Source organism: Canis lupus, chromosome 6, assembly GCF_011100685.1.
Source record: "Canis lupus familiaris isolate Mischka breed German Shepherd chromosome 6, alternate assembly UU_Cfam_GSD_1.0, whole genome shotgun sequence".
Classification (NCBI taxonomy): Eukaryota; Metazoa; Chordata; class Mammalia; order Carnivora; family Canidae; genus Canis; species Canis lupus.
In genome coordinates, this window is record NC_049227.1 from 62,493,644 (window position 1) to 62,510,177 (window position 16,534).

Consider the following 16,534-nt stretch of genomic DNA (forward strand, 5'->3'; position numbering starts at 1 on the left):
CCTTTGGCTCAGGGAATGATCCTGGAATCCTGGGGTTAAGTCCCACATCAGGCTTCCTGCATGGAGCCTGCTTCTCCCTCTGCCTATGTCTCTGCCTCTCTCTCTGTGTCTCTCATGAATAAATAACGAAATCTTTATAAAAAACCAAAACAAACAAACAAACAAAAAACCAATGCAACCAACAAACAATTCTAAAAAGTCAAACATCCAGGAAATTTTCTCATGAATGTTTCTTGAGGAGATTAAAACAGGATTAACTTCATCAAAAAGGAAATAACTGGGAAAATGACTCCAAAAGACTGGTTCTATTTACCAGGAGAAAATGTGGGAACAGAACTGCATATAAATTATGATATAAATTAATGTAGGAATGATACAATCATTCACAATAGGAGGGAAAAAGGGAATAAAAGACAGGAAATACATTAAGTTTGGTGATTGGCTCCTATTTAGAAGCTGGAAAATAATATTATCCAAATCTGATAAAGCAAATAAAAAATACTATCAGGATACTTAATAATAAAAAGATAAATGCTAGGAAAGCTAATTCTATTGGCTAATGTTAGATGGTAAGGGAGAGGGGAGGAGGGAGAAAAAGAAAGAGGAAACACTGTTCATAGGAAAGAAATAATAGATCTGTCTAAATAAAGGGGACTAGAGACATTGTGTATATTTATAATTTTAGAGGTAACAGAATAAAAATATGAGTCTTTCTTTCTAAAAGATAATTCTAGAGGTGTATCCCATAGACCTTGATATGCAGTATTTTAATTTTTGTTATTTTCTAAAAACTATGTAATTTTTATTTGTATTTTCCCATTGACCCAAGTGATTTAGGAGAAAATCTTTACATTTTCCAATTAAAGGATTTTGTTTATTTGTTTTCTCATTTTGTTATTAAAATCTAACTTGTTAGTATTGTGATTAGAGAATTATGTCTAATTTGTACTTCACATTTTTAAAACTTAGTCTTATAAATTGTATTTAAATTAGGCTATAGAAAATAATGAATTGGTGTTATAGTCTGGTAAAAATAGTCCAGTAGGAGAAAAACCACACACCAGTCTTAACTTATAAATAATTATTTATTTATTCATGAGAGACAGACTAAGAGAGGCAGAGACACAGACAGAGGGAGTTTAACTTATAATTATTAATGTGATGATTCTACATATATTATTCTTTGAGAATCCAGCAAACTTTCAAAATAATAATATCCAACCATCAAGTAGATTTTATTTCAGAAATGCAAGGATAGTTCAATAACAAGAAACTTACTGAGTAGCAAATCTTCAAAGACATTTGTCTTAAAAAATCTTAGCTATTTGTTGTAAAAACTCAAATAAAAATAGAATCAAAGGAAAATATATATGAAATATTAAAAACACACATAATAAAGTTTTTATTATTGCTCTTTCCAGTAATATTTCAATGAATAGCATCAGTAATTTTAGTTACTAGATAACAGGGGTTCTTGTTAAATGCAAGGAGAAGTTTTCTTTGGGCCAGGAGTAGCCCTTGACATTCCACCACAGACAAGTGGCACTTCCTTTGTGTAAGGATAGCCTATCTGGCATCTTATAGAATGAAAACTTTCAACATAGTATACGATTTATACACTTTAAGCATTGTAATTTTCATAAGAACAGTGTTTCTAACATAGTTTATCTCTCAGATTGAGATATGTACACCCATAGAGGCAGATATCATTGGTCAAGACTCAAAGTCACTGACTTGGGCCACCTGGGTGCCTCAGTCAAACAGCCAACTCTTGTTTTCAGCTCAGGTCATGATAATCAGAGTCCTGGGATCAAGGCCCTGAGTAAGGCTTCCCACTCAGCAGAGCAGGTGCTGTGGGAGAGAGGGGTTCCTCCATCTCTCCTCCCTTTCCCTCTCTCCACCTGTATGTTGTCTATCTTCTCTCTCTCTCTCTCCCTCCCTCAAATGGATTAATTAATCAAAAAAATTCACAGACTAAGCAGATCTATGTTTCAGGAGTATAAATTTTCAATGAAGATTGGGATGGGGATGGTTAACTGATTTAGCTGGTAGTTCATGTTTTATATTAAAACAAACATAGTCATATTATTGAGTAAAATTAAAAAGTTTTTCCTAAATTTTAACTATAAAACATGAGAAGTCAAAGATATTTTTTGTGCTTTTATGGGGCCTCTTTAAACTATTCCTCCAAATTCCTGGAGACGCATATAATTCTAAACTGCTGTTAATAATGTTTTGGTGGAAGAGTTTGAGAGATGCTGTCATACTGTATCTTAGATACAAACATTTATAACAGTTAGAACTAGTATAAAACTACAACTGTTTTTATCAATAAAATGATGGTTGTTCTAACCTTAAAACACTTGAGTATTTTGTAAAGCTCTCTTCTACGAAAATATTTTAATTGTATTGCTAGATTATGCATGAGTGATATTTTGCCACTATGTTAGCTATTTGTAATAAATATGAATTATCAAATATCTACTAATTTCCTATAAAAGAGAAATTAGGATGATTCACAGTTTTTTGGCTAAGCTTCAAAAACTTATTTTTTCTCACGTATCATGGTTATGAATTAATATTCTTTGACATTTCTTGTTGAAAATGATTAAATATGTACAAAGATGCAAGTGGGAGATTTATAACCCCCTAAATAATAAAGGTCATATGGCTGACTAAACTGTTCTATATCTCTGACAAAGGATTCATTATTCTTTACAAAAATGTATTTAATTTTATAAGACTATAGAGACAAATGTGACATCTAATGAGATTTTGATGGGCAAATTCATTAATTTAGAAATTGTAGAACTATTTGCAAGGTGAGAATAGTAGATATTGAGTAGTGAATCAGACATAGAATCTGTCTTCCAAGAGTTTATAATTGGATAAGGAAGATAAGCAGTATACTATTAGTAACATTGCAATAAAAATAAACTAATAAAGGCCTTAATTATATGAAATTTATATTACATAAAATCTGTATTATGTGATAAATATTGAGAAAGTCTAAAAATGGTTTGGATAAAAATTACCAAGACTGTGGAAGACTGAGAAAACAATGGAAGCAAGAGAAACTTGGAAGGGAAATAAAAAGTATATGATCACCAATAATTGGAATTTAAGTTCTCCTGTCCAGGAGATATCAAGGTGACTGAATACTCTTTCTGAAGCACACATAAGGTATTAGGCATAGGGAGAACTCTTATGTGACTTGTAAATTCTCAGAAACCTGTAAGGGAAAATAGCCTGCAAAATTATAGATTAAAAGATTATGTGAACTTAATTTATAAAATGACTGCCAAGTTATAAATTTCTTTTGGTAACTGTGTCCCCTGTTCCTCTTTAACATAGAAGTCATAAAATTTTAAGTCCTAAATTAAAGAAGTAATATTCATTGGAGTACCAAATAAGATTCCGGAGAGAACAATTATTAAATTTTGGGTTTAGAGATATTGGGGTGTGTTTGTGTGTGTGTGTGTGTGTGTGTGTGTGCATGGTTGTGTGTGTATGTGTGTGTTTCAAATAACTGAGTATAATATTTTACTCGTTCTCTCCATTTCTCTCATTACCTGGAAATTGATAGAGCATGCTTATTTTAGGGATTACTGTTGAGATGAGAATATATTCAAATTTTATATGAACACATGAATACATAAGAGTAAGATTCTTTCTCCTTCTCTCTCTCTCTCTCTCTTTTTAATTTCCAGGCATAGACATTCTTCATCAACTAGGCCTTGGAGGCAAAGATGTAAGACACTCATCATCAGTGACTGCTGTACCATCATCATCTACATCATTACCTCAGGGGGTCCACTTAACAGAATTAGGTGTCATTTTAACAAATGATGCTTATATTGAGTCACCTCTCATGAAAATTTTACCATTCAACTTAGAACAGCCATTTACAATATTAATTGGGTTGCAGTCACATAGAGTAAACAATGCATTTCTCTTCAGCATTAGAAATAAAAATAGACTGCAATTAGGAGTGCAGTTATTACCTAAAAAATTAGTAGTATACCTTGGAGGAAAGCAGTCTGTATTTTTCAACTACAGTGTTCACAATGAGCGATGGCACTCATTTGCCATTACTATTAGAAACCAAGTTGTCTCAATGTTTGTTGAGTGTGGAAAGAAATCTTTTAGCAGAGAGACTCTTTCAGAAGTTCAGACTTTTGATTCTAACAGTGTGTTTACCTTAGGAAGTATGAATAATAATTCTGTCCATTTTGAAGGAATACTATGTCAGTTAGATATTATTCCTTCTGCAGAAGTATCTGCAGACTATTGTAGATATATGAAACAGCGTTGTCGCCCTGAGATAAGCCTTCTTCATACAACCATCAAACCAGCTGAAATACTGGAAAACTCTCCCTTGCCCAAAAAATTTGGTGAAAAAGTGCTGTCAGAGGACACATTTACCAAAGGCAAAAGCATCCCAAATATGATAAATAATGATTCTGCAACAGTCCGTAAACAGCAAGGACTCCAGATGTCAAAATCTCAGTCAATGTCTCTTCATTCAAGCAATGTGTCTGCTGTGGATCTTGTAAACCATGGAATTCAGGCCAAAGAAATGATTACTGAGGAACATACTCAGACAAATTTAAGCCTGTCAGTGACCCATCATCTCCTTAATAAGGCGAGAACAAAGAGCAAGGAGAAATTTAGTTCTCTCCCAAATGTATCTGACAATGTCACACAACATAATGATAGAGTAACTGGTCTGCTACCATTTAAGAAGATATCATCTGTTCTTCCACATATAAAACAAGAAACAATGATCAATCTCAAGAAGGCTATTGCAGCAAATCTACACACTAATGAACTCATGGAACTGCAACAGATTTTAAACACAACCTTATACAGAGTGACAGATGAGCCGTCTGTGGACAATCACCTTGACCTGAGGAAAGAAGGTGAATTTGATCCTGATGCTACCTATCCCATCGAAAATAGCTATGAGACTGACCTTTATGATTATTATTATTATTATGAGGATCTTAATACAATGCTCGAAATGGAGACTCTAAGAGGGCCAAAAGGGGACCCTGGACCTCCCGTAAGTTGTTTTTAAAATCTGTCTTAATGTATTAACTATCAAAAAAAAAAAACCTCTAGACTTAATAATACAGAGCAGAACAGATATGTGTCAGAAATGTATCCTGCCTATAGTAAGTGAATTTATGGTTACTATAATGCATCCAACCAATATTTGATTCGAATATTGTATTTTTGTTGTTGTTGTTGTTGTTGTTTTTTTGGTAGGCTGAAAGGTTACTTAATTCTGGTAAAGTGGTGAGTAAACTGTATGTTTTTCTTGTCCAGTTGAAACTCAAGCAGAATTTTGACTGTTAAATATAGATCAGCATTCTTTATAGAAAAAACATAGATTTAAAACATAGTTATGTTAAGAGAAGGATATGAAACTTGAAATATACTAAAGAAAAATGCATTACATACATCAATTAAATTAATGATAATCATTATTAAACACATCTTTCAGCAAAATAAAATCAAATGGATTAAAATGGAATATAAAAATTTATTTCAGGTAGAGATAATTTTATAGTGAATCACTGGAAAAAAGCAAACACATTATTGTTATAAATGAAATAGTTTAGTATCTATTAAGAGTAACATATTTCATTATATCTTTAATGATATAGTGCATTTACATTTATGAATTAATAAAAGCTCTAGGTACCTAATACAAAAAATAGCTAACAGCCCATCTGCGTATTCAATAGAAAAAACCCAGCCAAATCACTTATTTAATAATGTATAAACAAAACTATGAGATAATAGATGTTTTCAGCTCTGAAGCTCTTTTGTTGTGTAGGTGCAATTACAGATGAATATTTGAAAAATTTCTAAATCATTTAAAACTTTAAAAAATCTATTTAAAATCACATTAGAAACATGTTTTTGCCTTTTATATTTGTATATCTTGAGTAATCTCCCATATGTGTTTAGAAAATAATTTTCTGGGCAGTCCCGGTGGCTCAGCGGTTTAGCGCAGCCTTCAGCCCAGGGCGTGATCCTGGAGACCCAAGATCGAGTCCCGCATCCGGCTTCCTGCATGGAGCCTGCTTCTCCCTCTGCCTGCGTCTCTGCCTCTCTCTCTGTGTCTTTCACGAATAAATAAATAAAATCTTTAAAAAATAATTTTCTAATTGCAAGCAGACTAAAATATATCTTAAAGTATTTATTTGATGAAAATAAAATTTGGGTCATTAGTTTGATTCTGGAAGCCATTGAACGGGAGAAGATGATGTCACTTGCTTAGCTTATGTTTCCTTTGTGGTTCTTGCTTAAAGTGATTTGATGGGTATTGAACAATTCTTATTAAAGTGAATATTTAAAGATTTTAAAATAAAATCTGAATAATATATTATTATAGAGAAATAAAGTCTTTTCCACTGTAGCAATTAATTATTAACATATTAAAAATAAAAGTGAGCTACTGGGCAGGTCATATTAAACAAATAGTTATGAAGCCATTTACTTTCTTCAGAAAAAGTCCATATGATGAGATGAGTATTATGTTCTTCTATAAATCCCCAAATAGTCATTTCAACGTTGGTAAATGGACCAATAATATTTAACGGATATTTACTTAGTTTCTGCTATGGGCAAAGCAGGAACACAAAGTATGTGTAACACAGTCATGGATCAAAAGGAGCTTACAAACCAAGTGTATGGGGTACAAATGTTCATAACAGATATATTTTCTTTTTTAAAAAGATTTTATTTATTTATTACAACTTACACAAACAGAAGGAGGGACAGAGGGAGAAGTTGACTCCCTTCTGAGCAGGGAGCCTGACACGGGGCTCAATCCCAGGACCCTGAGATCATGACCTGAGCTGAAGGCAGATGCTTAACCCACTGAACCAGGTGCCTGAGAGAAATATTTTCTGAGGAGATCCCTATGTAAGATCACTTAAGGCTGAGTTGTTCAGAATAAGTTCTTGTGAACAAAGTTGTAACTTAAGCCTCAAAGAATGCATAGATTTTGATAGGGGGAAGGAACTGGTCTATTTTTTATATAGGAAAAGTGGCATAACAGCTATCATCTATTGAGTTTTTACTTTGTGACAGATGCTGTACCATGCCCTTTACATTCATTACCTTATCTTAAATTAACTCAGTGAGGTTGGTATTATTATCTTCATCTTTCAAGTGAAGAAACAGAAGCCTAGAAAAGTTAATTTACTTGCTCATAACCACATTGCTAATAAACGATGGAACCCCAGGGTTTGAATTCAGGTTTTCTGCCTCTAAAGCTCAAACTCTTTCATGATGTTAGATTGAATAATATTGGACAGATATAAGACCCAAGCTAGATGTTGTCAGGTCGTGGAGAGTTTTAATTGTCAAACTGATAGTTATAATTTTATTTTGTTCTTACGGGGAATTTTGTAGGTTTCTGAACAGATACTAATAGGTAAGTCAGTCTGTTAGTGCCCAGCACAGACAAGAAGTTTCTGCTATCATCTTTTTTTTTTTTTTTTTAAGATTTTATTTATTTATGAGTGACACAGAGTGAGAGAGAGAGGCAGAGACCTAGGCAGAGGGAGGAGCAGGCTCCCCACAAGAAGCTTGATGTGGGACTCAATTCCAGGACCCCAGGATCACAACCTGAGCCAAAGGTTCAACCGCTGAGCCACCCAGGCATCCCCCTGCTATCATCTTGATGTTACAAGGGCTAGGACTAACTAATCTAGGATGATAGCAGTGGAAATGAAGAGGAAAGGTAGGATTTAAGAGATATTTTGAAGAAAGATTTGGTAGAACTAGGAAATTAATTAGGCCTAGGAACCAAGCAGAAAGGAAGAGAATCAAAGACAACTGAAGTTTTAAGTCTGCGGATTGAGAGAATGGTAATACCTTTACTAAAATCAATAATTAAGAGAGGAAGTCAATTTTAGGAGTGGAAACTAAGTTAGAACATTGATAATTCTGTTGGAAATTCAGCTGTTGGAAACATTGAAGAAGCTGAAGTGCGAAAGAGAGATCAAGATAGAGATAAAGATTTGGGACTCTTCCTATTAATATTATAGTTAAAGCTATAGGGTTGGATAATTTTCAAAGAAAGGAGTTTGGCATAAGTGAAGAAGCAAATCATGGGGGAATGTTTGCTTTGGGATTATGGCAGACAAAAAGCAGAAAAGTGAATGAATGGTCAGATGGGAGAGAAGAGTATAGTGTACTGTGACAAAAGCCCATGAAGAGTTTTGAGAAGAAATTGATCAGTAGTTCCAAAAGCTACATAGAAGTCAAAAAGGGTGAGGACTGAACAGTGGAGGAAATGGGTTCTTCTAATGAAAGCTGCTGTTGAACTTCACAGTCCAACTGAAACATAGGGTAGAAGACTAAAGGTAGATTTTAAAAAAATCTAATGAAAGTATGAATGGTGATGAAATGATGAACTTTGCAGGGATTGTTGCTTCACTTCTTGAAGTAGATGTTACTATGTGAAGTCTCTGAGGCCAGCCTGATTTCTCCTACTTGCGGTGATGATTTTTTCCACCTTATACCTGTGCAGTTCCTTCATCATCTCTCAAGTTCATTAAGCCTATTGAAGTCTGTATCAGGTTTTTTTTTTTTTTTCTGGTACTCCTTTGATATGAAGATTATTTTTATTTCATTATAGAAACATCTTCCCTTATATCCTCAAATATTTTTCTTTTCTTTTTTTCCCGTGTTCTTCTTCAGGCTCCTCAACAAACATATGTTGGATGTCCTTTGTGATATCAGATATAATCTCTACAAGTATGTCTATGTGTAATTGCTCTTTTGTCTATTTCATTTTGTGTGAATTCAGTTATTCTGCACTCACATTCCTTTATTGATTTTTCAATTGTATTTGACATGGTTTTCGCCTATAATGGTTTCTTTTTTGCTCTTTTCATATCTTTCTTGAACTCTTCTGGTTCACATTTCATTACCCTTCATTGTTACTTTTATTTTTTGTAACTCTTCTTTGAGTTCTCTCTCTCTCTCTCTTTTTAAAAACTGTATATGTATTTGAGAGAGAGCATGAGCAGGGGGGATGGGTAGAGAGAAAGGGAGAAGCAGACCCCCCCCACCCCCATCCCTGCTAAGCAGGGAGCCTGACATGGGGCTTGATCCCAGGGCCCTGGGATCATGACCCAAGCCAAAGGCAGCCACCTAGCCAACTAAGCCACCCAGGCACCCCTTGAGTTCTCTTTTTATAGAAAAATGGCATCTTGAAATTCTTTGCATCTATATGACTGAACTTTTTCTCTGTTGCATGGAGTAATTCCTCCTCTGATAAATAATTTTTTAAAAAGATTTATTTATTCGTGAGAGACACACAGAGAGAGGCAGAGACACAGGCAGAGGGAGGAGAAGCAGGCTCTATGCAGGAGCCCAATGCAGGACTCAATCCCAGAACTCTGGGATCATGTCCTGAGCTGAAGGCAGAGGCTCAACCACTGGGCCACCCAGGTGTCCCTCCTCTGATGAATAATTTTCATTTATTTTAAATTTATGTTTCTGTCCTCATACTTTCCCCCGTCCCTCCTTGATATGTATGTATAAGTCACCTGCTGGTTTCTTTCTGGTTATTAGCCATTTAAAAAATAAAAACAACTCTAACTGGGCCACTATTTGTTTTGGGATAGTATAGGGAGAGGCAAAGGAAAGTTAGGTGGAGTGACACACAGTGTCAAATTTAAGTTGCTACCTTTAAACACCATCTTACCGTATTTATTTTGTCCTCTGCTTGGAGACAGATCTTCTCTTATTTTCATGTATAATTTATTATGAAGCTCTTTATTTCACAGGCTCCTTAAGAGCCAATATGATGATTTATGCTCCTGTCTTTTATCCTCTTTCACCACCAGAAATCTCCTGAGGATAGGATCTTTGGTTGCAGGTCATAAAAATGATGGGTTCTTCCTTTTTAGCTCTACCTTCCTTACTCTGGGCTGTTTGGAGCTGGGTCTTCATTGGGCCATTAATCATATTGGCTATGGCTTTCTCATTCCCTTAAACCTCATCGTTGTAATCAAAGGATTTTTGGAATGAACTCTCAAGATTGATATGCTTTTAGATAACTGTAGCCTGTCCAAGTTTTGAGGTCTGAGGAGGTTTTTGGTTTTCGGTCATCTCTCAACATCTTTCCTTACACCACCGTTTCTCAGTATTTGGAAGATAATGTTCATATTTTGTGGTTTGTGGTTGTGGTCCTATCCCTGTTTTGTTGGAAATGATGTTTTTTCTTTTGGTGCTTTTTGTTGTTTTCAGTGGGTTTTGAGGGAGGGAGAGAAGTTTAAAAAATGTTCTCATTCTGCCATGTTTTATGAAAATTCTCTAGTGATCTTTTTGAAAACACAAATCACCTCACATCTTTTAGCTGCTTAAATTCTTAAGCGGCAAAAGAATAAAGCACTTATAATAAATGAAAGACTTTTTATTATAACCTATGTAGGTGTACATGATTTGGCTCCTTCTTACTTCTGCAACTTCATTTTGTTCCACTTCCCTTTATTCTCACTGAGTTTTCTTTTTAATTTCTCACTAAGACTATGCTTCTTCTTTGGTTTGTTTTGTTTTACTCATACCCTCATTCATTTCTTCCAATTTTCTGGAATTTTATTTTCTCTTCTTTTCTCTTATTTGTCTTTTTGGCCTAACTTAGCACTTCCTCAGAGAATTCTTTTGACATCACAAATAAATGAGGTGCACTAACTATGTGAATCTCTCTGTTGCTTGCTTTTCCCTCATTATCACTAAGTAAAATGTATAATTATGTACTTATCTGTTAACATGTGTCTTTTTATCTGGACTGTAAGCTCCAGGAGGGCTTGATGCTTACTAATGTTTATTGAATGAATGAATGAATGAATGAATGAATGAATGAAAAAAGGAATTTTAGACACAGGACTTCTAAGATTAATTAGCTAGGCATTCCTATCTTTTAGAAGTTATAGTCTAGTAAATATATTTGCCTTAATATATATACTTATATACTAGTAATAATAGTAATTACCCTAGTAATTATATTATAACTAACATTAATTGAGTAGTTGATGTGTCCCATATACACCTTTAAAAAATTCATTATGGGGCAGCCCTGGTAGCTCAGTGGTTTAGCACTGCCTTCAGCCCAGGGTGTGATCCTGGAGACCCAGGATCAAGTCCCATGTTGGGCTCCCTGCATGGAGCCTGCTTCTCCCTCTGCCCGTGTCTCTGCCTCTGTCTCTCATGAATAAATAAGTAAAATCTTAAAAATAAATAAATTAAAAAAAATAAATTAATTAATTAAATAAAAATAAAAAATTCATTACAGTTTACTGGTCAACTACTATATATCAGCCATAGTGATAGGTTTTTTTCTATCTAGTATCTTTAATGTTCACAATAACTCTGAAAGGTAGATTTTTATAATCATTAGAAATGATTATAAAAATTAAAAATAATCATAACTTATTTTTATAATTTATTTTAAAGATGAGGAACTTGGCTTAAAAAGAGTAACTGATTTATCCAAAGTCATTTAGCTAGTAAATGATTGAGTAATGATTTGAATCTAGATTGGACAATTGCAAAACTATTGCTCTTTTCATTGAATTATACTTTCTCTTAATAATCAATAATCTCAAAGTTAAAGGGCCATTTTTAGTACTTAACTTTATTTACAGAAAATAACTTATTCTCCTCAAACAAGACATGGCATATAAAATCAATTTACTTCCCTGTTTTCTAGAAATCCCTATTAATAATCTGTTCTCAAAGATTCGAAAATGCAAAATTGTGTAGAAAGCTAAAATTGATTTTTATTTAGTGCTTATTAAAGAACTTAAATATTTTAATCATGACATAAAATATACTTTCTTTCTTCCCCAGTACCTAATATTAATTACCTTTTCAATGTGAAAGGAATGGTGTTTCTTTTGTTGTAATGTAGTGCGATAGGGCAATAAACCAAACTGGACATTCGATTTTAGTTTTCTAATCTTCTTATTTTTGGGACTTCAAGTCAATAGCTGTTAACTTCTGATTTTAACAACAACCAGAACTGTGAAAAGAATTTCAATTTTTTAAAAAAATAAGTGGAAGTCAATCTTTGGTGGACACTAGTAGTAAAATACTAGCTGTTAAAATATTTGAAAACAACTCAGGAAGGAGAATGCCCTCAGTCGGAGGTTGAATAGATATAGTACTTATCTCTCAATATTAGGAAGTACATGAAAGGTTTTTATTAAGTTAGGGAATAGGAGAAGGAAAAATACAATTAAAGGAAAGTGGACAGTTTGGAATATAAAAAGAACAGTATGAAACTTCAAAATGATCATAACTTAAATAAAGGAAGAATTTTTCAAAAAGTAGTTAATAGCAAGATTGAGAAATGAGAAAAATGAGGCTAAAAAGGAGGCTCATTAAGTATGCTGCTTGTTAATGATAGGAGTGGTACTTTAACTTTGATACGTCTAATTTCAATGTTCATACTATTCTTAAAGCAATATTTAATGGATATTTGTAAAATGGAATATGTGTATGCTCTAGAGACACCAAGAATCATTCCATGTCAGCAGAGTGCTCAGTAACAATAAAATGAATGAAAGATGAATGAATGAATGTGTTAACCATGTCCCGAATGAATATTTATTCTGCCCCTAGCCGATTGTTAAAGTAAGTGAAAAAAGATGACAAAGTATTACATGAGGAGGTAAAGTAGTAGTTTCCAATATCTTATTCGATGTATTTAATGAATAACATTTAAAGAACTCAGAACACTTTAAACACGGATCAACTTTTGCTTTCATACTTTGTTTTGCAAACCATTTAAGTCTATAACTGACCTCCTGGTATGCTATATTCGGTGTAAGGCAGATTTATTACTGAGTATACTAGAAGGATCTCATGAGGGTTTTAACACATTACACAGATTCTGGCTGTAAGTCTTTTAAAGAACATACTATGGTCACTGCTTTAATTTTTCAGGGCAAGTCTTTTGAAATGTGTCTGAAAAAAAAACCTGCAGTTGTTGGTCTCCAAACCCTAAATTGAATTCCGCCTTCAGTAGTAAAAGTAAAGTTAGGTAAAAATTACCCACAAAACTACTAGTTATGGTCCCCGTAAAAACCAGATACAGAGGCTGTAACCATAAGTCACAGACTTCCTGCTGCCATTTCTGGCCAGATTAAAGAGGACACTTGAGTTTCAACTCTCACCCCTGCTGATTAGGGTGAGTGGGATTCATGTTACTGTAAAATCGCCATCAGCTAGGAACTGGGGACTGCAAAAAAGCCCTAGTATGGGAATCTTAATGAGACTTGTGAGAAAAGATGCATCTATTATGCTGCTTGACATCTTGGCAATTGTTTTCCAAGGGTCCACCGGGTCCAGCAGGTATCCCAGGTCCATCCGGAAAGAGAGGTCCACGGGTAAGTAAATGGGCTCCATGTCCCACTTGCTGTTAGAATCAGTAACTTTGTGGTATGGTTTTCCTAGGATTGTACAGTATGTACTTCCTTTGGAAACCTGCCTGGGTCTTCAGACTTAGCCCTACCTTTGCCAATTCAAGAGAAACTCAGGAACATGTGCAGCTTGTTTATTTGAGTGTAAACACCCAGCCAGAGCATTCTCTGTGAACATGCCCAAGAAGGATTATCAAATTTGTAGATTAGTGCCTCTTTCGGTGCTACTTGTAACATTATTCTTAGTTATAAAGTGATCTCATCGGTAGTTGATAGTTCAAGGTGGGGTTCATTTGCTTTGGGAAATGAAGAGGAGTGGGCTGCCTTAAAATAGTACATTCCTGGATTAAATAGTGGAAAATCCTGGAGCTACTGACTAGAAAAATAATTGTCCTGAGGAAAAAGCTGCCTTAAGGATCAGCAGTAGTTTCTCACATTACGCAGGTCCAACAAAAGATTTACTGCTGTGTTAAAATTTATTTCTTTCAAACTTAAGAAAATAAATGTGGACTTTTACTAACAGAAGTTCTTCAAAGAGCCAGAAAAAAGATTGGGACTGTGTGTTATAAAGACAAATGCACATGCCTTGTACGATCCCCTTTCTTTCTATCCTGATTTTTATCTATCATGCAAACAATACGATGAGAAATCATCCTGAAATATTACTGTGAGTCGTTCATATTCACAACAAAGTCTTCTTGGTATGAAGCCTCAGATGAACGCTCACTGGCTGTAGTGGTTTAGTGTTTGGTTTATTTCTCTATACTTGATGACCTATCATGTTCCTTTCAGAGCCTCTCATCAGTGTGCTCACTCTTCCATAGCTGGCAGACCACTTCCATGCTCCCAGTTCCTGTCTGGATCCTACTTTTCTGTGGGACTGGATCTCTCTTTGTGCTAATTCCACTCCCTTTCCACTACTGATTCTGTTTTTGCACAGCATGACCTTCAACGTTTGAGTCTCCATCTATTCCCATGATACAGACGTTTCCTTCTCTAGTTTCTATCTTTTTTTAAGTTTATTTATTCAATCCTTTAGGAAAGAAATGGTATTCCTCTTCTCAAGGCTAAATATTACACCTGTGTTCCTAATTTTGTCTCCTTTGCGTTCTTTAAAGTAAAACTGGCAACTTCACATTTTTTCTCTCACTAGATTTTATCTCATTTGGGGACAACCAGCAAATTATCCTTAAAAAAAAGACCTCATACTTTCACTGATATTAATTTTTTCTAAAGTTATTGTCCTAGCTCACGGTTGCACTATTGAACTTCGTAAAATAAGCATTTATGCCCTTGTCCAACATCTCATCAGTAACTCATTGTAAATCCTCATAAAATTTTCCATCTATTTTTTTTAATTTATTTTTTTTAAGTTACAAAGGACATATGTCATAATATCTAATCTTGTTCCCTTAGTTTTAATGTTGCTAGTTCTACTTCCAGTATTGCTTTTGCTAATGCCCCTCTCCTTTTTGAAACACAATGCTCTATTAATTCAGAATGGAAAAGACAGAAAAATAAGTAATTATTAACTATATGTTGTGTGTTAGGCTAGAGGTATGGCTAAAGAGCTCAGAAGTGGGTACCAAACCCAAATGAATATAGGGGTCTGGAGACCTGGAAGGCCTTCTGGAATTGAATCATAGTTCCTCTACTTGCTGTTTTCTGTAAGCTTAAGTTTCTTCATTTGTAAATGGGAGTTAAAATAACCACCTTGAAGGATTGTTATGAGGATCGGTAATAAGAAACAGAAAGCATTAAAACAGTTAATCTATGAATAATTGGTAAATAAAGCAGTTATTGACAGATATTTACTGGGTATCTCATATGTTCCAAGTGCTATCCTGGTGATATGAAAAACGATCCCTTTTCAAAAAAATTTCAATCCTAGCACTAAATGGCACATATTGTAAGAGAGTTAAAATAGCAATAAAATATTTAAATAACAGGTTAGAACAGTATAAGAAAAAAAAATAAGAAAAAAAAAAAAAAAGAACAGTGTAAGAAATATCCTAAAGCAACAAACAATTAATTGCAAATGAACTTTACATGTAGGAATTTCTATGGAAGTTAGTAGGAAAGAGAAACCACTTTATGATGGTGTAGCTAGGATTTAAAAATGAGGTGGGATCTTAGTTGACACTTGAAAAATGATTTGGGCAGTAGTAGGGGGGGCAAAGTGAAATAAAGTAAGTCTTTAAGGCATATATAATGGCATAAGCAAAAACCCAAGTGCAGAAAGGGTTAAGGCATGTTGACAGAAGATTAAACATTTGCACTTTGTTATTTTTAGACTTCTTATTCTGCACAGCTTTTAGAAGTAGCACTATGCAACATGGCTGGAGATAGGGGTGAAAACTAAAAGAGGTAAGCATCTCAAGGCAGTGTTTTGAATCAAAATACAGAAAATCTAGTCCTTTTTAATAATTAGCGTAGCTTTCTTTTCCAAGAGTAAAATATCCAACATCTAGGAAAAGATATATAATTTTATGAAAAAAAAAGATAGCATTCATTTTAATGAAATTATGCTGTGTGATATTTGTTTGAATGTTACAACAAATACTACCTGTTATTTGTATCTAGATCTGTTCTAAGAGTGATATGACATTTTTACTATTTGCAGGGCATACCGGGGCCACATGGAAATCCTGGGTTACCTGGATTGCCAGGTCCAAAGGTGAGTGATGACTAGTGAGTATCACATTATTTTCCTGACATTATTAAAGAAGGTCCTTAATTTTTTTTAAATTGAGATATAATGAACATAAACATTAAAACTATTTCAAGGATATAACACAATGATTTGACACTTGTACATACTAAAAATGATCACCACAATAAGTCCAGCCTCCATGTATCATCATAAAAAGTTACAAAAAATTTTTTCTTATGATGAAAATTTGTTTCATGATCCACTTTCCTGGCAACCTTCAAATATGCATGCAGTACCATTGACTGTAATCACCATGCCACACATCACATCGCCATGACCTATTTATTTCACAACTGCAAGTGTGTACCCCTTCCTTTAGAGGCTCCCATAACCACCACTCTGTTCTCTGAATGCATAAATTTTG

At 34.2% G+C, this 16,534-nt stretch overlaps 1 protein-coding gene across 5 annotated transcripts in view; it reads left to right on the top strand.

Moving 5' to 3' along the window:
• The window catches only part of COL24A1 (collagen type XXIV alpha 1 chain), a 387,148-nt gene that overhangs the window by 20,020 nt on the left and 350,594 nt on the right, over nucleotides 1-16,534 (top strand). For all 5 annotated transcript variants that reach the window (XM_038541487.1, XM_038541490.1, XM_038541491.1 and 2 more), the window contains exons 4-6: nucleotides 3,711-5,065; nucleotides 13,371-13,424; nucleotides 16,081-16,134. In XM_038541487.1, coding sequence (XP_038397415.1) covers nucleotides 3,711-5,065; nucleotides 13,371-13,424; nucleotides 16,081-16,134 — 1,463 coding nt within the window. The remainder of the gene's footprint in view (nucleotides 1-3,710; nucleotides 5,066-13,370; nucleotides 13,425-16,080; nucleotides 16,135-16,534) is intronic.